General features: G+C 36.1%; 5 protein-coding genes across 5 annotated transcripts; all 5 read right to left on the bottom strand.

Annotated features, from left to right (window-relative positions):
- Positions 1–116: 116 nt before the first annotated feature.
- On the bottom strand, positions 117–3,623 carry LOC147284450 (pentatricopeptide repeat-containing protein At2g04860-like). The gene is made up of 2 exons (XM_086242856.1): positions 930–3,623; positions 117–841 (listed from the first exon to the last, which is right to left on the bottom strand). Exons 1-2 carry the CDS (start codon positions 3,574–3,576, stop codon positions 705–707), a joined length of 2,784 nt encoding a protein of 927 aa, XP_086098982.1. The 5' UTR covers positions 3,577–3,623; the 3' UTR covers positions 117–704.
- Positions 3,624–3,936: 313 nt separating this feature from the next.
- Positions 3,937–6,035, bottom strand: LOC147284449 (putative calcium-binding protein CML13). Its single transcript, XM_086244529.1, has 7 exons — positions 5,900–6,035; positions 5,550–5,670; positions 5,384–5,420; positions 5,272–5,299; positions 4,649–4,801; positions 4,413–4,515; positions 3,937–4,286 (listed from the first exon to the last, which is right to left on the bottom strand). Exons 1-7 carry the CDS (start codon positions 5,900–5,902, stop codon positions 4,222–4,224), a joined length of 510 nt encoding a protein of 169 aa, XP_086100655.1. The 5' UTR covers positions 5,903–6,035; the 3' UTR covers positions 3,937–4,221.
- Positions 6,036–8,195: 2,160 nt separating this feature from the next.
- Positions 8,196–12,544, bottom strand: LOC147284448 (abscisic acid 8'-hydroxylase 4-like). Its single transcript, XM_086245686.1, has 9 exons — positions 12,354–12,544; positions 11,802–12,120; positions 11,125–11,274; positions 10,700–10,948; positions 10,499–10,588; positions 10,186–10,264; positions 9,473–9,579; positions 9,257–9,375; positions 8,196–8,325 (listed from the first exon to the last, which is right to left on the bottom strand). Exons 1-9 carry the CDS (start codon positions 12,542–12,544, stop codon positions 8,196–8,198), a joined length of 1,434 nt encoding a protein of 477 aa, XP_086101812.1.
- A 4,389-nt stretch (positions 12,545–16,933) lies between these two features.
- Positions 16,934–18,056, bottom strand: ACD2 (accelerated cell death 2 (ACD2)). Its single transcript, XM_086245685.1, is given in 3 exon segments — positions 16,934–17,188; positions 17,190–17,714; positions 18,019–18,056. Coding segments are annotated over 3 exon segments (711 nt in total). The 3' UTR covers positions 16,934–17,040.
- Positions 18,057–18,648: 592 nt separating this feature from the next.
- On the bottom strand, positions 18,649–21,533 carry HSF4 (heat shock factor 4). Its single transcript, XM_086242962.1, has 2 exons — positions 20,871–21,533; positions 18,649–19,902 (listed from the first exon to the last, which is right to left on the bottom strand). Exons 1-2 carry the CDS (start codon positions 21,072–21,074, stop codon positions 19,240–19,242), a joined length of 867 nt encoding a protein of 288 aa, XP_086099088.1. The 5' UTR covers positions 21,075–21,533; the 3' UTR covers positions 18,649–19,239.
- Positions 21,534–22,441: the final 908 nt, after the last annotated feature.

Here is a 22,441-nt window from a genome sequence, read left to right as displayed (position 1 = left end):
TGTCAAATGGAACCAACAAATGGGAAACAGAGGAAATTCTTTCAACCCAACATTTGCTCTGGCCATTTAACCTCCACCCTACCGGTAGCTTCTTCACTCGGTTGGTCTTTCACAGTTTTACTCTCCAACCTCTCCCAAAAGAATTTACAACAGTTTGTTATATCATATGGCACCTGACGAGCTTAACTTCAGCTGGTAGGAGCTGTAACCTTTTGGTGTCTCACAAGCCCAAGACTTCCCAACTAAGTACCTTATTTGGCATGGTTGATCATCAAGGCTTTGGCAAAACCAAATCCATTGCAGTGAAGATTCAATGTGAACTGATGCTAGCAGTAAGATCTTATGGCATCTCTTTTTCACAAGACCTGATGCTAGTAGTAAGGTGACATTGAGCTGATTAAATCGCCCCTACAAGACTTCTGGGGTGCTTCTCAGTTCTCCCAACAATTAAAGTTTGATAAGACCTTGTGGAGTTGTAGCAAGAACTGCCAAGGTTGCTGCTTCCGACAGTCATCAAATTAAGTCCCCCTACTGCCCTGCATATGAATCATTCTGATATGATAATAGTCTCCATAGGAGACTCTTTATTTGGTGTTCATTTACCCCAAGAAGACCTCAAGACAATTCCTTATCGTGTTATCCGTCTCCAATGAGAAGACTAAATCCAGGTAATTTTCTCATTTGTCTTTCTTCCATCTCAGACCTTACTCTATCGGCATCTGTCCACCTCCCAGCTGCTGCATAGATATTGTGAAGCATAACATGTGATCTTGAATTTTCCGAGTCCAATTCAGAGAGCATCCTACCAATTCTTTCTCCGAGTTCAACATTCCCATGGATTCTACAAGCACCCAACAAAGACTCAAGTAGGCTTATTGAAGGTTTACAGGGCAGTTCCCTAACAATGCCATAAGCCTCAGTCAAGTTACCTGTTCTTCCGAGCAGGTCCACCATGCAAGCATAGTGCTCCATTTGGGGTGATATCCCATGTTCTGTCATAGAGTTGAATACCAAAAGGCCTTGCTCAACCATGCCAGAATGGCTGCAGGCTGATAAAATACTTGAATAAGTAATGCCATTAGGTATTATCCCTGACTGTTCCATCTGCAAGAAAAGATCAAGGGCAGCTTCACCGTCCCCATGCAAGCCATATCCTCTAATCATCACATTCCAAGACACAACATCTTTTTCAACCAACCTCTCAAACAGCTTTCTTGCAATCAATATGTTACCGCATCTTGCGTACAAATCTATCAGCGCATTGCTGATAACCAGATCTTTGTCAAAGCCCTTGAGCATGATGTAAGCCATTACAGAATTAGAAAGATTGAGGCTATTTAGTTGAACACATGCAGAAACTAAACTCAGTACTGTTACATTGTCAGGTTCCAATCCCATCTGAAGCAGACAACCAAATAAGGCAACTGCAATTTTGCTATTTTTGGCTTGTATGTGCACAGACATAATGGCATTCCACAAAGAAATATCCTCCATTTTTCCCATATGAAACAGTAAGAGACATGAATTAATGTTGTCAAATCTAGCATACATGAATATAAGTGATGTAAGGAGAGGGGTTTCTTGTAAAATGCCTGTTCTAACTGCCACAGCATGTATAGACTTACCCTGTAACTGGGTGTAGCATACAGGCAATAGGTTCAGCAAAGTTACATAGTTTGGCTTCTCATCATCCTTTATCATTTTACCAAACAAAACTAGAACCTCATTCTGTAAATTCTGGTTTCGGAAGCCAGTCATCAAAGCATTCCATGACACCACACTCCTTTTTGGCATGACTTCAAAAAGTAACCTTCCAGCGTCAAGGTCTCCACAATTACAGTACAAGCTAATAAGTGAATTAACCAGAGAAATATCAGAAACAAACCCGTCTTTTATAACGTAACCATGAATAGCCATTCCTTGCCCTAAGTTTTCCATCTCACTGAAACTAGGAAGTATGCTTATCAGGGTGATCAAGTCCAACTTGAAACCCTCTTTCTGCATCTGGTGGTAAAGAGCAACTGCCATTTCCATTTCTCCATGGTGTACACAATTGGATATCAACGTATTCCATGTTATGGCATTTCTTATAGGCATCTTATGAAACAGAGTAATAGAATAGGAGAGGTGATGACAATCAGAGTAAAATGCCAACAGTGCATTTGTCAGATTGAGGTTTGAGTGGATACCCTTTTTTATACTAAATGCATGAGCAGACCTACCCAGCAAATCAGCCTCAAGCTTGGAGCATGCAGAAAGGACACTAATAATAGAGACTGCATCAGGATCAAATCTTGAAAACTGCATTTCACGAAATACACCCAGGCTTAAATCCCATATCCCATTGTACGCATACCCAGAAATCATCGAATTCCACAAAAGAACACTTGTACTAGGCATCTGTTCAAAGAGATACCTGGACGAATTAATATTTCCAAGCTTGGCATACATTGATACAAGGGTTGTTAGTACAGGAAGTTGATTGTCTGATCCATGTTTAACTACACAAGCATGAATAGATTCACCAAAAGAAATGCTACTGGAATTCTCACATGAGGGAACAATGGACACGAAAGTGACCAAATTAGGCTGTATGCCAACTCGTAGCATACATCGGAACATCTCAAAAGCTAAAATAGGCTTTTTCCTTTGTGTGTATGCAGAAATCATAGCATTCAAAACAACAACATTCTTTTCCAGTACAGAATCAAACAATTTCCTAGCACCACATAAATCCTCATCCCCAGCGTACATTGAAAGTAAAGCAGGAACCAGAAAATCATTCAACAAGTATCCAGATTTGACAGCAAAGCCATGGAGGGACTTACCGGCACAAGTACACCCCAAACGAGTGCAAACAGGAATGATGCTCGCCAGAGTGCTCAAATTTGGCTTCAACCCCATAAAATGAATCTGCCTGAAAACGTCAAAGGCTTCCCAATCAAATCCATTCAACGAATAACCGGCAATCAATGCATTCCAAGGAACCAAATCTGGTTGCGGAATTCTATCAACCAGTGCACGTGCCAACCCCATACAACCAGTTTTTGCATAGAAATCAACCAAAGCAGTCTGTATAACAAGGTTTTGCTCAAACCCAGTTCTGAGTACAACACCATGAACCTCTTTTCCAAACTCAATAGCACCCAGAGCCGCACACGCTTTAATGACAAACGGAAACGTGAAGCCATCAGAAGGGCAACCTAAAACCCGGGAATTCAGATAGACATACAAGAGGTCTTGGTATAAGCTATGATTGCAAAGGCACCTGATAATCAAGTTCTGCAAGCCAAGACTTGGTTTTTTGATTTGTTGGAATGCAGAGAGAGCTAACTGTGAAGCACCCAGATGAAAACAGGACCTAACAAATTGCTCTATCAGAAACCCGTCGTTAATTAGTCCATGAACTATGAGAAGGGACTTGAGGGGCTTCAAGTCTTTGCTGGTTTGGCACAGCTTTAGCAGACGAAGGAAGTGTGTGGTTTTGGCATTGATTGAACAATGTTTATGTCTGACAAAAAAGATTATTGACGGAGGAGAAGAAAGGGTATTCAAGAGTCGGAAGAAGAATGCCATTCTTCCATTAAAGGTCCGAGATGGAGAGACAATGCAGGTGAGTGTAAGACTCAAAACCAAGCTAACCGTTGAATGTTGATGGTCTAGATTTAGTCCTCTGGGTTTGCCGCCAATATATGTACCTTTTTTTTTTTTTTTTGTGAGTCCAAACGTTGATGAAAAACAAGTGTCATTTGGAAATCGTGAAACCCATGTCCCATTTCTCTATACTTATTACTAATTTAAAACCACGTCTTGATTGAGACCCAATCACAAAGTTTTGTTTTGATTGCACAGAAAAGATCTACCATAATTATGAAAATCATTTTGCAAGGAATTACTAATCCACAAAGCACAAAGGTTATGCTAATATTCTTTCAGTTAGTAGCCACAATATATATTATATAACACCAAAATACTCTTCTTTTTTTGGGAAAAACACCATCAACGATGCTTTGTATGTGTCATAGTTTCAAATAGATAAAATTTTACAGACATGTACCACACACTACACTAAGCACCATTGTTATCTCTAAGATTATCATTCTGCAAAACAATGTCAAAGTGAAAAAAAGGAGTCTGTTCATTGCTATAACTACATCACAAGATAATTCTGAACGGGATCAGGCTCTCAACATCATGCAGAAGGCTAAAACTTGTTGATTTCTAACGCCCATACGCTGTTTTACTCATCATCCTGATGAACTCATCAGCATTAACTTCTCCATCGCCTGTATTTCAAGAGTCATAACCTCTACAATTAGCAAAATGGTATTGATGATTGCAAAGATGAAAGACCATATGAAATTTTTTTTGAAGCATTAAAAAAATGATGCTTGCTATAATTAAATACGTACGATCTCGGTCTGCTTCCTCAATCATCTCTTGAATCTCTCTACCAGTGAAGTTCTCACCTAGATCCTTTGCAATATTCTTAATGTCTGCAGCAGATATCTTTCCCTAAAGTCACGTTAGGGGATGGAAAAAACAAAAGGAATTAGGTACTGACAGATCGAAACAATTCTAATATTTAGAAAACAAAACTCCACATTAAAACAAATCTAATATATATATATATATTTTAAAACAGTACATTGTTATCTTGGTCAATGATATGGAATGCTTTCATGAGTTCCTCCTTTGTGTCCCTTTCTCCAATTTTGGCTGTCATCATGTGCACAAATTCATCAAAGTCAATGGCACCACTGCCATCCTTGTCAACATCTGCAATCATTTGAGTAATTTGCTGGAAACAGAGCAATATGTTAGCCATTCAGTCAATGCACCAAAAGTAGAATTTCAAGTAAAAAGAAAGCTACTATGACTCAAGAAATTCAGATGCTGAAATGTCCATATAGGAGCTTACAATAAAAAACTAAGAGGAAACGAAATGGTTGACAGACCAAATACATTAGAAAGGATGAGATTCCAGAGAACATGAACAAAAATGAAGACATTAAAGTGCTGAAATTAGAAAACAATCTGGAAGACCAGAAAATAGAGAAGTCCAGGAGCCAATTTAGATATAGAACATTCCCTATAATTTCTGGATAAACCACACATATGTGTTCACATATATAAATCATATCTAAATCTAAATACACACAGACACAGAGAGGTTCAACAAGTGAGTGTCACACACAACGCAGAGAAAAGTTTAACAAGTGAGTGTCACACAAAACACAAACAAGTACATGGGTGGATATGTAACGTTACCTCTTCTGTCATCTCAAAACCGAGAGCCCTGTCATGACAAAACACATCAGTTTTATACGAGAAATTCACAGAGCATGAGATAAGAATGAGATGAGAAATTGAGAATTCATACCTCATGGCAACATTCAGCTCTTTGGCATCAATATTGCCTGAACAACACAACATGGTCCGCATCAAAAACTAAGAAACTAATCAAAGATTCCTATACAGAAGACAAGACAACCCAACAACAAAATACCCTTAAAATCCTTAATCATGAAATATTAAATTTCAATTACCTGAGCCATCAGTGTCGAATAAATCGAAAGCTTCCTTAATCTCTTGCCTCTTTTGTGGGTTTAACCCATGATGTCGCGGTTTGGGTTTATGTTTCATAGAGGACCCTCTATAAAGGCTTGCCTACACACCCAATACCAAATTCAACAAACTAAGTCAGCCACAGCCAAACCCAACACCCAAAATTTGTTAGCTTAAAACTCCCAGATCCATGTTTTTGAATTCACATCAATCTCTCAAGACAATTCACATCGTTAAGCATGCAATTCCCAAAATCAGATTAAACAAAATTGCGCTAAAATAATTTGAAATTACTGAAATTTGAAGCTGGCAATTGCTTTGGGAAGCTTACCATTTGGCGACGCGTTAAATATGGAAGTCGAAGAAAGTTGTCTTCTCTGGATGAGTTTGATCTTTCTTTGCCCACAAGCTCAGAAGCTCTCTGTTTGAAATCGAAAACGTGTTTTGGGAAAGATCATAGATGTTTTGGGAAACCTCGGACAGATTGGGCCTGAAAAATTAATGTCAATAGGCCTTGTTCTATGGTTAACTTGACATTTTCGAGTTGTTGGGCTGAAGCCAAGTTTTGTTGGCCCAGTTTTACTTGGGCCGGATAGCTTCAGTGTCGGACCTTTTTCTCGTTTCTTAATTTTGAATCTTATCTTCATGAATTAATTAGGCTGTACGTTTAGTACTGCATTTTAACATTAGTTACATTACTAAAGGTGCATACAAATAACTTATTAGTTTGGTGTCGTCGTGGAAATAGTCAGCTCTGAAATAAAATAGCTATGAAGTATAATTAACTGTAAAACAAAGCAGTTTAGTGTTTAGTAAATTATATTTTTAAAGGGAGCAGTTTTGCTTACCTCCTTTAACTCAGGTGTATGCTCACCTCCCATCTAAAATACTTCCACGTGTTTAAAAAACTAACCATGAGTTAACTATTGTGTTTAATTATTTATGATGTTATAATGATGAGAGAGAAAAATAATTTGACAACTCCTTTCTTATTTTATCCTTATCTTTTATTACTCAACTTTTTTTTATCACCCGTTAATTTTTCTTTTCTCTTTTATTTAATTATTTCTAATAATTTTTACTTCTTTTGTTTTTTTGCTCTTCTCCAGTACGCCTCTAGTATTCAAAAAATCACATCCATTTTTACGGGTCTTCTCATGTATACACATTTATCTATTTTTTTAATTAATTAAAAAATAAAAATATTCTAACAACACATTTGCAATTCAAACAAAAAACTCATTTGCAAAGTTTAATCTAAAATGTTGGCCAAACAAAAATCTAAACAACTCATTTACATACATAGAAAATCCAATAAAAAAGTTACATGAGTTCAAAAAAAAAAAATTATGTCGTTGCAACTATTCTTCTCTCTTCAAATGCTGCAACACTTTGGATTGACCTAAGAATTTGTTTGATCTGAAAAGGTCATGTATGAGACAAGAAAGAAGAATTCTTAGGCAAAAAAAAAAATGTATTGTTGGATTATTTTTTTTAATTAATTAAAAAAGTAAATAAAAGGTGTATACATGAGAAGACCCAAAAAAATTGGATGTGGTTTTTTGGGTACTGGAGGCATACTAGAAAAGAGCAAAAAAAAAAAAAAAGCAAAAATTATTATATGCATGTGGTTTTTTAGATACTAGAGGCGTACTGGAGAACAGTAAAAAAAAACAAAAGAAGCAAAAATTATTAGAAATAATTAAATAAAAGAGAAAATAAAAATTAATAGGTAATAAAAAAGTGAAAAAAGTTGAGTAATAAAAGATAAGGATAAAAGTAGAAAAGAATTGTCAAATTATTTTTCTCTCTCATCATTATAATATCATAAATAATTAAATATAATAGATTAACTCATGGTTAATTTTTTAAACACATGGCAGCATTTTAAATGGGAGATGAGCATACACCTGAGTTAAAGGAGGTGAGCAAAACTGCTCTCATTTTTAAAAGTGTTATGAGTGTCAAAAAAATAATAAAAGTATTTAATAAATTTTAATGTAAAAGTGTTGTTACCGTATATAATGTAAATGTAAAAGCAACTTTCATCCACACCAGCCTTCCTTGAAAAGCAAGTAGATAAAAACTGAAAAAGCTAATTCACTTTATTTACCAAACATTAAAACTGCATTGACTAATCTAGAATTGTGAGAGAATACTGCTTTTAGTTTACAAAACCACAACCGCAAACGTGGCCTGATTTCTATTTGACTGAAATTAACAGAAGTACAGTCTTGATTGGGATATTTAGCAGGAAACTAGCAATTCTATCCAGTAGCGTTTTTGTTAATAGTACTTTAATTATAGTTTTATTAGAATAAAAAAAAATTTCCATTAAAAACCTTAATTAGTGCTCCTTGAATCATCACTTGGAATCGCTATAATTATATGAAGGAGCACTTGATAACTAGGTACTTCTCCGAAAAATACTTTTGTAACCCAAAAAACATTTTTGTATACTGATATAGTAGTGATACAGAAACGGATTACATGCATGGATACAAGGGGTATTGTCAAATTAGAGGGGGCCATATATATATGATATATGTAGAAGAAGTATATATATAGGTGCCATTGTATAGCATGCATATATGTAATGCAGTTTCCTTTTCTCTCCCTGCTAGTAATTAAACCTTGTCATCCATGGCACTATGGCAGGTGCCGGAATATTCTTTCCAAAACTTGGCCGGAAGTCCTTGCTGAGGTACTGGAAATGGGTCATACTGAATCCCACCACCCGACCCTACTACTTCCCACCTGCAACAAATTAAACAAATTTCAATATACTAATTTTATAATATTTGCCATGTTTTATCGTTCAATATATTAACCTAGGATATATTAACAAATTTGTAAATTGCAGGAAGTAATTATAAATTAATTAGTTTGGTTCTTTTGTTATATATAGTCTTTCTAGATATGTATGACTTGGCTCAATCTAATATTGTTGGTTCAATTTTTGGTTGTGTATCATTTATGAGCATGGCATATATAGAAAGTTAGCTAGATGTCTTTTATTACGATGTTGCATGTGCCTAATTGTTTGCATGGCCTACGTCGTTGGTGTGCACATGTGTATGTGTGTGCCTCATAAATGGATCATTCGATCTAGCTTTTGGTATTAATTAAGAGTAGTGTTATTCTCACTCACTTGTCTTATTTTTTCACCTCTCTTTTAAAAAATTTAATTATAATTTTCTTCTTTAATAAATTTACTAGAAACAGCATAGTACGTAGCGGAAAAAAAAAAGAAAAAAATCTAAGGCTACCTGGTAGAACACAAGTGGTAAGAGTATAGAAACATAGATCCACCACTTTCAATACTTTCTTTTACAAAATTGTAAGAATCTAATTGAGCTCACAGATGAATTTCTAACCACTACACCCATTGTCTACCAACTTCAGCAAAAATATTTGTCTTTTCATTGATTTAGGATTATTTAGAAGTTCAATTGAAATCGAGTACTACTTGTTTCATCCAATTAGATTGGACAACTATTTGTGAGGGGTGTGAAAATAAGATGGGTGGACAAATAAGAATAGGGGCGGCAATAGTGCCACTCTTAATTAATTGATATGACTTATAAGAGCACATGCTGTGTGTTGCGGTAGAGAGCATAACACAAGCCCACTTTGATGACCAGAATATATGGTCTCAATTGATCTTGAAATATTGATGCTGACTTACCTGAACTTGTTAACAAGGTGGTAGATAAAAATAAGCATCTCTAGCTTGGCAACTTCATTTCCTGGACACGTATGAAGTCCACTGCCAAATGGCATGAATGTATTGTGTTTTATTCCATTCTTGATCGATGCAATAAATGAACTAGAGTTAGAAACTCATTTATTTAATTCAGAAATTAGAAAATAGAAGAATGCAAAGCTAGATATATTTCCATACCTCAAATCTTGATGGATTGAATTCATGGGGATCAATAAAGAAATCTGGATTGTGATGGATGTTCCGAAACAAAGGCAGTACCTTCCATCCTTTTGGGATTAAGTACCCTGCATGTCCAACATAACTAATCCAGGTTAATGTAACATTTTCATAGATACATTTTTTTTTAATGTAAACTTCTTTATTATAATATCTCTTTAGATTCTAGAAATTAATACTCCTTGGGTTCGAAAAAGATTTGAGCTAGTCGTATGCATGGCATCTATAAGAGTACGTGGGGTTCTTGTAATTATGGGTCTCACTAGCTAGCAGAGGAGAGCAGTACTATCAATGAAAAGCCCCTGTTTTTTAAATTGAAAATATTCTAAGTAAAATACACACAAAAAAAAAAAAAAAAGGAATATCTTTGATCAGGAAATTATGGTGTACTTTTTCTTAATTATTGAGTTGGATTTTTCCATTTTCAGAGTACTGTCATTTTTCAACATGGACAGTGAAGCTAGCTAGCTAAGCTCATTGACTGTCGTTGTCACGTACGGCTGCAATGATTTGTGTACGTGCATGGTAAACTTGCCACTAGTTTCTTTTTTTGTTTTTGTTTTGGGTACGTGTAAGTATATACCCTAAGGGAATTCATTAAAGTTAACTCAATAATTAAGAATATTCCATTGGCAATAGAGTTATGATCGAGACCATTAATTCTAGTAGCCTACCATTGTATTCAACGTCTTCAACAGCTTCCCTAAAGGTGAAAGAGATGATGCTTGCCATCCTCAAGCTCTCCTTTATAGCCTAATCAGATACAAGAAAAATATGAGAAGGCCATAAGATTAAATGAGATTAAATGATTCATGTGTTAAATAATTCAATAATGAGATTAAATGTATTCAATCATTGTTTGTGAGACTTATATATATATAATTTAGTACGTAACTGATATGAGTGATATAGATCCCAAAAACAATGACTACGTACATCTCTTATATTTTATAATTTTGTTGTATCACGTCAACACCATATACGTACCCTACTTGTAAAAGACATATTTCGAGTTTGAGCCCAACTCAGCGAATGGTTTCCTCCATCATTTGATTCAAAAATTGCCTTTTGTTCTATCTATATTAATGGTAACGAATTCTCATTAAGTACATAAAATAATCCACACTTAATAAAATTTGATAGAAAATAGGCTGGTCATGCTAATTATAGTAATTGATTAACTCTCACTTGAATAGCTTCTTGAAGCTTTGAGTCATCGTGAAGGTATTTGACAATCCAAGTTAGAACACTGGCTGTGGTGTCCTGAGCAGCAAACAATACCCCAATGATGTTGTCAATGATTTGATTGTGTGTCAAGGTTTGTCCCTTTTCATCCTTGAAGTTCAATAGGCTGCCCAACAGATCTTTTTTCACCAACTTCTTGTCCTTTCTGTCTTTTACTATGTCACTAAGAATTAAACTCAGCCTTCTCCTTGCCTTAAAAAATTAATTTAGATTCCCATGCATTCCCCACAAAGATATTGTACGTAAAAGAATATTGAACATCAAATGCAAAAGGAAAAGAAAAGAGAGTAAGCTTAATTTGATTAATTACCTTCTGATCAGATAGTTATTTAAAATAATTAAACTGATCATGGCATTAATATGCTTACCAAGACCGACTTATTATATGAAGTGCCAGGTAGGTTTGTAGGAAAGGAATTGTAACCTTTGTCTAGTGTGTAGTAGTTTTTCTTCAGCATTTCTTTATGATGATTGTCCAAGTGACCAAAGATAAACAAGACAGCAACATCGAAAGTGAACTGCCATATAAAGTAGGATTGATATTAATCAGAACCCCATAAAATTTCATAGTGTTAAGTACATCTATATGTAAGAACTCATATTAGTTCCTGGCCAAAAAAAAAAAAAACACTTATATTAGTAGACAATTACATTTATTAGTTGGATGTTGATTCTAAAGTTAGTTTAAAAGGGAATATATATTTCGTTAAAAGCTTCTTTTAGAAAGAAAAAAAAAATTATAATCCACATGCATACACATTTTAGTTAAATATAATTAATTTTAGTTTAATTCATTTGCTTAGTCTGCTCATATAAATTAACATGAGAACAAGTGAAGAACCACATATTTAATGGTTTGAGTAAACATGATTGTGAAATCAATAATTCATTGAAATAATCTCCCTCACTTTATTCCTCCTTGAATGTAATGACGTCCCTCACTTTATTCCTCATATTAAATCTTGTATATGAGCATGATTGATCTTTTGCTTCTATTATCTATGCTGATGTTAACTAATTAAGTGGTTTCAAACATTTAGCCTACCTTCTTTAGTTCATAAAAAGTGTTAACAACTTGGCCAGACCATGAGTCCAAGGTAGATATGGCAAGGGCTTCAATATCGGGGACCAAGTTCCGGATAACATCCAAGGACAATGATCCTTGGACTAATCTTCTCACTTGAGCATGGTAGTGATCTTGGCGGAAGAAAAGTGCTGAGGGACCAATTAATTTTTCTTTGCTTTGAGGGTATGTGGGTTTAAACAAGTGTGCCTGAGTCACTAACACAAACCTGACAGCCTCGGGGCTGGACAACATCACACAAGGGTTCCCAAGTATGTGGGTCTTGAAAATTTCCCCATACCTGTAAAAATCATGTACAAAGTTAAGTAAGATGATATGACAGTGTTTATCGTTCATTTATTTTTAATAAATAATTAAAATGTATGCTAACGAAATAAATTTGGTGACACTAACATTAATTACTGTACGTTAAATAAGTTCGAACAAGTTCAAGACTTAATTAACCCGGGAAGCGTTTGTCCTTGAAAATTAAGCAGAGAATTTACCAGAAGATATTTGGATTCTGAGAGATACCTTTTCTGCCTATTGGCAAAGAAGATATTTGGATTCTGAGAGTAGAGTTGCAGGGTTTCTCCTAAATATGGCCATCCCATTGAACCTGGAGGTAGGTTTTCTGATCTGGGTTTCCTTTTTCTCATTTGCTTTCCAACTATAATGAATGAGAGTTGAGCAAAGAGAAAACAGAAGACAAGAAAAGCACTCATATTTCTCTCTCTCTCTCTCTCTCTCTCTCTCTGGTATAAGAAAATGCAGTAAAGTATTAAGGATAGTGCATGTGGGCTAGCTTGTGTGTGAGTTACTGGAAATGAAAGATGGGTGTGCTGATCATTAATTATATAGGACGTAGCTGCAGGCCGGTAGTGACAAGTGAGTTCACCTATATCTTGTCTGCTACCATCCAATTTCAGTGGACACTACGTCCCAGCCAATGAGTTAGCCGACCATAGCCAAGTTTGTTAGAAAAATCTCATATTAAAAATATGAGGTTTTTTTTTATTATCGATTAATTTTGAAATAAATATTTAAATTTTTTCAAAATTCATTGTCGGAGGAGCTCCAAGTAATAACAAAATTAGCCGACCACAATGGCTCAACAGGATCCAACGGTCTCCAACAAATTTCATCGGACACCCTTTGTGCCATTTACCTAATCATGTACCGGAATCGGGGCCCATCCACGTGGACGGTCCCTAGTGCCGACTACGGTAAGCTCGAGATGTCAATCTCAACAGGTGGGACGTCAGGTGCCTGTCACCATCCGATTTTGGTATGAGTGAGTACGTGTAACGTCAGATGGTACAAAACGTGCTAGATACCTCGCAAGTCTCCAACTTGAGAGTTGGACCGCAGCGTTGAAATGTTACGAGAGGGTCCCAAATGTGAAATGAAATGTCCAGGCCTTGTCATTGAAGGGTTCAAATCCACAGTCCCCAAACTCCCAGTCCCCTCCCTGTCCTTTATCTCATATATTGACATCTGTCCTCTACACCATTTTAAGAATTATTATTATTATGATTTGCTTTTTTCCAAACTTTATTTTTTTCTTGTTATTCTTGAATGATGAAGAAAGGTAAGGAGCGGGATGATGGAGGAGGAGGGAGGGGTAGATTTTTTTTTTTAAAGAGATTAAAGTTGATTTCTCTTTCTTTAATAAATAATAAATTTGAAGGGATTCATGGGTTTTCCAGTCAAGGAGAGATGGGAGAGATTCGGTTTAAAAAAATATAATAATGGAAACAAAATATAAGAAAATACACTAGATTAATCATAAACAGTTCAGTTAATAGAATATTTATGACTCCATTGTTGGTCCTCCAGTCACTGGGTAAAGAAGATGCAGATATGGGACGTGCAGGGGATGAAGAAAAATTTGTTGGGTCATGTGGTGGAGAAATAATTTTTTTATTATTTTTGTGAGGGTAAACTGTGTTTGACGTGGTTGTTAATAGATCTAGTAAAAATACACACCACTCGATAATACTATACGACACAATTAGAGATGGCAACGGGGCGGGTCGGGGCCGGGGGTGCCACCCCCATCCCCCGCCCCCGAAATTTTTTTCTTCCCTGAATCCGCCCCATTTCCCCGGATACTTAAACGGGGATTTCCCGCCCCCGACCCCGCCGGGGAGCCACTCCCCGAACCCGCCCCGAATCCCCAACCTTGCCTTGCAACAAACCCCAATTTGGATGAACCAATCAACTTCATACTCATCAAATACTCTGTAGCTGCGCCAATTGAACACACAGAAACACTCAACAAATGACCAATCTATCAAATACCTATTTGCAAATATTCCCAGGAAGACCCAAGACAGAACTAGTTCAAAACTTTGAGAAATCTAAACTGGGTTTGCTTGAAAAGTGAAGAAATATAAGAGCTTGAATTCATACACTGTCTTTGAAGCTCCTTTTCCAAGGATTTCATTGTACTGCAACCAAAACACAAAAATAAGAAACTAAAACTCCAAGCAGATGAAACACAGAGAGAGAGAGAGAGGCAGAGAGATCGAAACAGAGAGCCCTCAAGATGATGGGCTATGGACGTCTTGATGAGAGGATGGCGAGGGGCGAGCGGCGAGGGGCGAGCGGCGAGCGGCGAACGGCGAATGGCGAACGGCGATGGCGAGCAGAGAAGGAAATCGTAGAGAGAGGGAGAAGTGAGAGAAAGAGGGAGGAGAGGGAGAGAAATCGCAGTGAGGGAGAAGAAGGGGAAGATTGAAGAGAGAGAGATACAGGCGGCATGATCTATGAATCATGAAGAAAAGTGGAAAAATTGTGTTTAGCCTTTTAGGGTTTGGTTCTTTTAACTAATAAATAATAAGATATAAACTAATTAAACATAGATACTATAATTACATACTTTTTTAATATATATATATATAAACATATACCAACTAATTAAACATATACTGATACTATAAATATATTTGTAAATTGTAACTTTATAAACATATAGTATAAACTAATTTAAACTAATCAAATAGGTTTGATACAAATAGGTTATAACTTTAATACAAATAGGTTTGATACTAATTTAATAGATAATTGGATATATATCTTTATAATTTATATAATAAATTTCATATAAAAACTAAGGATGATGTTATTGGCACTCTAACAAAATCATCATGCACTCCAATTTTCAAAAAATATAAGAGAAAATTTGTACATGTTTAAGTATATGATGACATTTTTGGAGCACTAATAGTGTTTTCCAAAAACTAATTAAAAATACTTTAAACCCTCTAAATCGTGTACCCTATACCCTATTCTTTAAACCATATACCATATACTATATACCCTATACCATATATACTACTATAATATTTTTTTTTGGCCAAATACTACTATAAATTTAATGTATAGTGTATAGAGTAATTAATATAATTTAGGGTTAGGGATAGTTTATAGTTTAGGGGTATATGGTTTAGGCCTTTAGGGTTTGGGATTTATGGTTCGTTTAGGGTTTAGGGTTATAATTTAGGGTTTAAGGTTTATTGTTTAGGCTTTAGGGTTTATGGTGGTTTAGGGGATATAGGGTTTAAGCCTTTAGGGTTTAGGGTATAGGGTTTATGGTTTATGGTTTAGAAGATACAGGGTTTAGGGTATTAATTTTATTATCTAATATGTGTATAAATAAAGAGATTGGAATGTTATGATCACTAGTTCCCATTAGTCTGATGGCTAAGGCATTGGTGGCTTTTCCTTAAGGCCTTGGGTTCAAACCCCAGGGAAGCATGTTGATGTGCCTATATTTTTAATATTAAAATAATTAGGATATATATACATATATGTATATGGGGCGGGTTCGGGGTCAGGGGTACCAAAACCATACCCACCCCGCCCCCGACTCGGGTCCCCGCTTAAATCCCCGAATCCGAACCCGGCCCCGTTTATCTCCCCCATTTGTGTTTTAATCGGATCGGGTTCCCACGGGGATCCTCCCCCGCGGGGATTTTTGCCATCCCTAGACACAATACAAAAATTTATAAATTTTGATTAAAAATTATAGGGTCAAATTGATATCAATGTCATTCATTAATAATCCGTTAAAATAACAAATCGAATCAAGTCAATTCGTAATTACCCGTTTTACCTACTAAGGGAAAAACATTTTAGTAATTATATTATATACATTAAAGATAAACGAGGTTAAAGCAAAACATCATATACCTAAAAGTTGGATCGAATTTTAGAGCTTTTGTAAAAATGCTTAATAAGCAGCTGTATTACTTGTGGTTGTTGATTGCTCTATCGATCAATTATATTCATAGAGAAAAAGATGTGGTGTTGCTGAACTGATTAAGTTGGGCCTAGCTTGAATGGGATTTAGGCCATGCGCTTTGGGATGAGCCTACCTTATTTTGAAAGGTTTTAGTCTAAGTGAATATATTTATTGTGAGAAAAACTAACATGTAACAGGTGTATATATTTATTTTTTCATAATAAATAATCACATAACTAACATGTGAGACTGTAGGTATATGCATTCATTATATGCAAGTTTTTCTCTATCTATTGTTGTTGTTTTATTCTTCCTTGTCTTTTCTACTTTAACAAAATAAATACTTGAAATGTTGATTATTTAATCTTTGTATATAAATGATTTTCGATTTATCTAATTTTGTGCAAAGATGATCCTTTAATGCATACCTAAAAAATAGACAGTTCAGAACGTTAAAATCCTATATGAAGTGAGTCCATTGTAAATTTGTGTAAAAAATAAGATGTCATGATCCGCCCCTTAATTGTATATATCATCTCTTGAAGATTCATATCTCTATCCAAGACGAATGTGATTTTATTCAATAAAAGTGATGTGACAAATATTTCATTTAATAAAATTAGAATTCATTTTGAAGAGCATAGTATTTGTAATATAAACACATTAGACTTGTAAAAAATAAGATGTCATGATCCGCCCCTTAATTGTATATATCATCTCTTGAAGATTCATATCTCTATCCAAGACGAATGTGATTTTATTCAATAAAAGTGATGTGACAAATATTCATTTATTAAAATTAGAATTCATTTTGAAGAGCATAGTATTTTTGTAATATAAACACTTTTTTTTGTTTTGGCCACGTAATATAAACACATTAGACTTGCCAAATCCTATCCTATTAATCATTATTGAATGATATTACTCCTATATGTCATCTTATACACTGATCCAATTATCATATCATACCCCTTAAGCTTCCCGAATAGCTCCCAATACTCAGGCTGCAGCATCAGGCCCACACAGTCTCGAAAAATTTGAGCCCAAATCAATCTCAATAGTCTTCGTCTTGATCAAATCATCCCTCTTCTTCAAAGAAGCTCTCTCATCCTCTCCCACAAACACACTGATCCAACCAAATCCCCAGCACTTCCTTCGCAATAGGACCAACATGATTCTCTTTGATCTCCTCCAAGCGCGCCTCTGCTTCCACACGAACCATAATGGCGGTCGGGGACACAACACTGTGGATGTAGAGTGATGAGGAGAAGTAAGATGTGACCCCAGCAACTTTCTCAAGCACTTGCCTTTGTGTGTCCAGCTGGGTGTCTTCGTAGAAGGTCTTGGGGTAGTCGGGATAGAGGACGAGGTCTTTTTGAGGAGGCAAGTCGAAGATAAGGACTAGGGATGTTGAGGTGCTCTGGATGAGCTCAAGGAGGAAGTTTGGGGCATCTGTGGAGGGGTTTAGATAGGATGAGAGACTTGTAATGTTCAGTGCTCCACCTGTTGGAAGCTCACAGTGCAGCCAACTTCCCAATATGAAATCAATCTGAAACACACATAAGTGTTCATGATTAAGAGGTAGAAAATTCTTCACTTTTCTAAACCATTTATAAGACCCAAAAGGGTTTTCAGAAATCTTCAAACTTCAGAAGTAAAACCAAGTATATATATGTTTGAGTTGTTTTCTGTGACATGTAGTGAAAAGCCCGATTCCTAATTCAACTAGGAATTAGGTTTTTCTTATAGAGGTAAGCTTAACTTAATGTTTTATTTTGGAGTAGAAAGCACTTTCATTCAGTCATAGAAAGCATACAACAGGGTTATGAGTTTGCATTAGTACATGGGTATGATGCTGAAACCACTATAACCACACTTGCCACATTAGATTTTTAAAAAAAAATCATGGTTAGTCCAATTTTTCATCACAGAAAGAATGTTCCAAATCACCATAGGAATGGACCCAATTTAGTCCCATAATCACACATTGTGAAGTAGAACCACAAATTGAGCCAATTTCTCACCTAATCAAATGAAATGCTCAAGTAAGCACCATTAAAATCACACATTGACATTGTTCAGTAGCACATAAAATTAACTATATGAAACAGAGGGGGGTTGAGAAATTTTTACAGGGGAGGCCAGCATGGGCATGTTAAAGACGTTTTTCCACTTTTGAAGAAAAAAAAAAAAAAAAGTTTTTTAGTGCTTGAAGATTTTGAGAAATCATATCGATGTGTATGAATGAGTCATTGACACGTTGAATGCACTTTATCCACATTTGTGATAACAAAAAAAAGTATTATAAAATGTTTAAAAATATTGAGAAATCATATCAACGTGCATGAATGAGTCAGGGTCCTCAGGGACATATAATGACAAGTCATGAGGTATGGGTTTGTTGATGCAACACCAAATCTGGAAGAGGTCCGTGGGAGAGAGAGTGAGAGATGGGCTAGGGTGAATCTTTTTGAATTCCAGAGTGTTAAATGTTAATAAGGTATTTATTTCAAGGTCATTATGGACATTTCAAGTTAAAAAAGAATTAGAAAAGTAAAAAGATTGGTGCTATGACTAAAATAGTAGGAGGCCCCCGAATAGAGGCTATACAGTTTTATTTCTCAATCTAAAAAGGCATTCCATCGTACCAAATGAAAAGAAGAAGAATCTAAAAAGACTTTCCTAATTACTTGCCTTAATTTGAGATCAAGCAAGTAAAATAATCCCTAATAGAAATACATTTACAAAAAGAGTGAAAATTTTATTATAGGAAAGCTTCCCCAACATGCAAAATTGCTTGCAAATCTAAAAACTTTCTGAATCTGGAAGAGGGTTAGAGACCCATTTGAGAATTGAGATCCATTTGCCTTTGATCTCGATCCCCTTTACAAGTAACAACTCTTTATGTCATTTCCAGCATAGGCCTTCATTGTACAACAAAAACCATTCTTCCTTATTACTACAGAGTACAGACAAGTAACAAACCTTAGGAGAGTTACATACGACTATAGACTTATAATTCTTCTATCTATTCATTGTTTCTCTATAAAAACTTTCTTCTAAAAATTTTGAACAATTTGCGGGCAGGTGCATAGACCTTACCATAAGCACCTCCCCCAATTTCACCTAGCCAGCTTAGCTTGGTTTCACTTGGCTTGGCTGCTGATCCGATCAGTTGCAGACCTTCCCGCTCTTCATCAACGGCGCGCCAAAGTCCACCGTCTTCATCTTCTTTGCCTGGGGCCCACCACCACCGCTTCCTCCCAATTTCTCATCTCGTCCCGTTTTCTTCTTCTTCTTCTCGTTCTCGTTCTCGTTCCCTTTTAGCCAAACCCCGAACAATTTCAATCCTTCTTTTTCGTCATCATCATCACCATGATTAAGATCATCATCATCGTCGTCATCACGAGTGGGCCCACAGCTTCTTTGCCGCAGGATCCGATTGATCTGATCGGGCCCCACCTTCAGGTACTCCATCAGAAACCCCATCAGCTCGTCGCACTGCCTCTTCGTCTGCGCCAGCTCCGAGCTCAGCACCTCGTTGTCCTTCTTCAACTTCTCGTTCTCGTCCGATAAATCCGCTGCCTGACCCGCCGCCGCCGCCGTCTCCACCGACCCCGGGGACGACGTCGACGTCGACGCCAGGTCCTCGCCGGAGTTCGATGGAGTAGACGGACCACCGCCTTCTCCACCGGATTTCTCCACCGCCGTGACCTGTGCCGACGATGACGTCACCGCCTTGCGGCGACGGATCTCGGAGAGGAGCTCCTTGTTCCCGCGCCGGAAGTTGTCGTTCGCGAACTCCCATTTGTCCGGCACAGTCTTTCGAAATCCCTGAAAAAAAACAAAACACGCGCTTAATTAAATTTCTAATTAAAAATTAACACCCAAATTTACGGAATAAGTTGAATAACTAATTCTTCGATTTTCCGCCGTCAGATTAGGAAAAATGAAGCGATGTGGGTAAGATTGTAATTTTGTATATTTTTTATTATTTAAATTGGGCCACGGCCGACAACAATAGGCGCACGCGAGCCCATTAGTCCAAAAGAACGGCGCAGCGTAGACAATTTAGGGATCTAAATTGGGTTATGAAGTCTTTGATGCTTCCACGGTGGGCCACCCGCTGGCCAGATTAGTTGAGTCTTGTGTGTACATGACTAGACGCGTATGTACAAAATTATTTAACATAATTGATGTCATCTTTAATTATTATAAATTTTACCAAGCCAAAAATCAAACCTAATTAATTTAGTTTATTGCTTGTCATAATTTCAACACGGTGAATTGACTGGTTGATTTTTTTTTTTTTAATAAAGGGAAATTGTAGGAGGCTTCCTATACTCAACCATAAATCAGCACAGTATATGTACCAAAATTAAAAATAGAATTAACACAGGATTGACCATTAATGAGAGTCATCATTTTCAACGTTTTTTCTTTTCTTTGAGTTCACACGGATCATCTCTTCTAATTGTGAAGCAAACATTTGTAAAGAGAACAAGAACCTATATATGCCGAATGATTCAACCTTTAACTTAAGCCATATATATACCCTTTGAAAACTACCTTATGCCTTGAAAAGGTGTTTTAATGTGATGAGTAATGGGTAATATTCTATGATCAGATATTCGACAAACTGTTAAATTATGAATCAAACAAGAATTTATCTAATCAACCATGCAGATCAATAGTTTGCAATACTAATTGAGGAGGAGCAAAACTCAAATATAAGAAGCAACTATATGATATGTTGAGCATGAGGTGCATGAAAATGTGAAAATGGTAATGGAAGTGCTTACATAGGTGTTAAGTTGGCGAACGAAGCTTGAGAAGTTGTTGTGCTTGAAATAATTAGGCAACAAATCCCTGGCGAAATCCGCAGTCTTCCAAACCACAAAGGCTGTACCACTTTCATTCCAAGATATGATATGGTCGTACTTGGGATCATCCACCAACTGGTACGTCTTGGTCAAAAACGGCGCCGGAACTGACCTTTGCGCCATACCGATCAACCGATCGAACGGTGTTTAGTAGTTAATTGAAAGAAAATAAACTAAGAACAAAGAAAGAAAGAGAAAAATGTAAGCCCAATTGGCCCAGTTTTGGGTGTTGGGGAATTGAATTAATGGGTTATTTAGCTAGAGAGGTTTAGAGGAGGCAACTAAAAAGAAGAAGGGCAGTGAGGAACTCCCAACCCCAGCAGTAAAAGCCAGAGAGAAAGAAGCGAGAGAGAACTGTGTTGGTGCGAGCTTTGCCTCTACCAGCTTCCATGGTCTGTTAGATGATCAGAACTACTTGGAACAAGAAGAAGAAGAAGAAACGAAACCAAGACCATAACTTCTTCCTTCAAGTCCTTCGATCTTCCTCACCAACAAAAATTTCAATTCTTTCTTTGTTGGGCATTCGTGTACGTGACTCTTATAAAGGAATTAAGAAAGCGATGTGTGTACGTTCTAGAAATTTGGAGAAGCAAGTACACTTTTTAATATTATAAATATAAGTAAATATAAAAGAAACTAGCTGACCAACTAAATGTAAATCTAATATATAGTATTTCTGTCTTAAGTTCGAATTCTTCCTTCTCTCAAATTAAAAATGAAAAGTTAAAAGAAACAGTCGAGACACTGAATATTAACAAATGAAATATTACTTTGTTAACTGAAATTTAAAGTTGGTGAAATAATAGTTAATAACTCTAATATTATTGAAATTAAACGAAAAGAATAGCCACACACACAAACCCCACTTTAGTCATCTTTCAAAGATGAGATAAGAAGAGACAAAGAACACGCTTTTTCTTTCTTGTGGAAAATGATGAGAGTGTGTCAAGTGTGGTGTTGTTTAATAACTTTAATTGGGGTTTGGGAGGGTGGTGGGTTTAATTTTCTAATGGAAAAAAGGTGGGAGTCCTTCTTTGATCGTTTCTTTGAAATTGAGGGAAGCTTCTACTACATTTCTTATAATATATGCAACCTACGCGTACGGCGTACCTTTCACTTTTTTAAAAAATTAATTATTATGCGTAGAATATAGAAGAAGAAGAAAGAAGAAAGAAGCAGCTGGACAAGAAAGAAGAAGAAGAACAAGTACTGCAAGAATATGTTGGCCATCAAGGTGATGATCAAACAGCCTTTTCTTTCCTCACCTAACACTAACTAATTTCAAACTTTGATTGCTTCTTTTCTTCGTTACCCTTCTTTTTTATTTACTTCAACTATTTTATTTCATCTTGTTCCATTATGCTATTATGGAAGTATTACTGTATTAGTACTCTTGCAAGAAATGTCAATTCTATGCTTATTACTTCCAACTAATTTCATATATAATAAATTTTTAAAATTAAAATTATTATTGTAACTACACAAAATTA

The sequence above is a fragment of the Dryas octopetala genome, chromosome 5 (assembly GCF_963921425.1).
Source record: "Dryas octopetala chromosome 5, drDryOcto1.1, whole genome shotgun sequence".
Taxonomy (NCBI): Eukaryota; Viridiplantae; Streptophyta; class Magnoliopsida; order Rosales; family Rosaceae; genus Dryas; species Dryas octopetala.
The sequence above is the reverse complement of the archived record's forward strand: the minus strand, read 5'-3'. Positions and strand labels throughout refer to the sequence as shown.

What these genes read in the sequence shown, in the direction of transcription:
- LOC147284450 (XM_086242856.1), bottom strand. Translation starts at nt 3,576, where the DNA reads ATGGCATTCTTCTTCCGACTCTTGAATACCCTTTCTTCTCCTCCGTCA. An exon ending in GGACCTGCTCGGAAGAACAG is followed by an intron (nt 842 to 929) that starts GTAACTTGACTG and finishes GGGTGCTTGTAG; the next exon opens with AATCCATGGGAATGTTGAAC.
- LOC147284449 (XM_086244529.1), bottom strand. An exon ending in ATTCGACACTGATGGCTCAG is followed by an intron (nt 5,421 to 5,549) that starts GTAATTGAAATT and finishes TGTGTTGTTCAG; the next exon opens with GCAATATTGATGCCAAAGAG. An exon ending in GAGCTGAATGTTGCCATGAG is followed by an intron (nt 5,300 to 5,383) that starts GTATGAATTCTC and finishes TTGTCATGACAG; the next exon opens with GGCTCTCGGTTTTGAGATGA.
- LOC147284448 (XM_086245686.1), bottom strand. Translation starts at nt 12,544, where the DNA reads ATGAGTGCTTTTCTTGTCTTCTGTTTTCTCTTTGCTCAACTCTCATTC. An exon ending in TTTGCCAATAGGCAGAAAAG is followed by an intron (nt 12,121 to 12,353) that starts GTATCTCTCAGA and finishes TGATTTTTACAG; the next exon opens with GTATGGGGAAATTTTCAAGA. An exon ending in AGCTTCAAGAAGCTATTCAA is followed by an intron (nt 10,589 to 10,699) that starts GTGAGAGTTAAT and finishes CCATTAATATAG; the next exon opens with ATAGAACAAAAGGCAATTTT.
- HSF4 (XM_086242962.1), bottom strand. Translation starts at nt 21,074, where the DNA reads ATGGCGCAAAGGTCAGTTCCGGCGCCGTTTTTGACCAAGACGTACCAG. An exon ending in TTCGCCAACTTAACACCTAT is followed by an intron (nt 19,903 to 20,870) that starts GTAAGCACTTCC and finishes GTTTTTTTTCAG; the next exon opens with GGATTTCGAAAGACTGTGCC.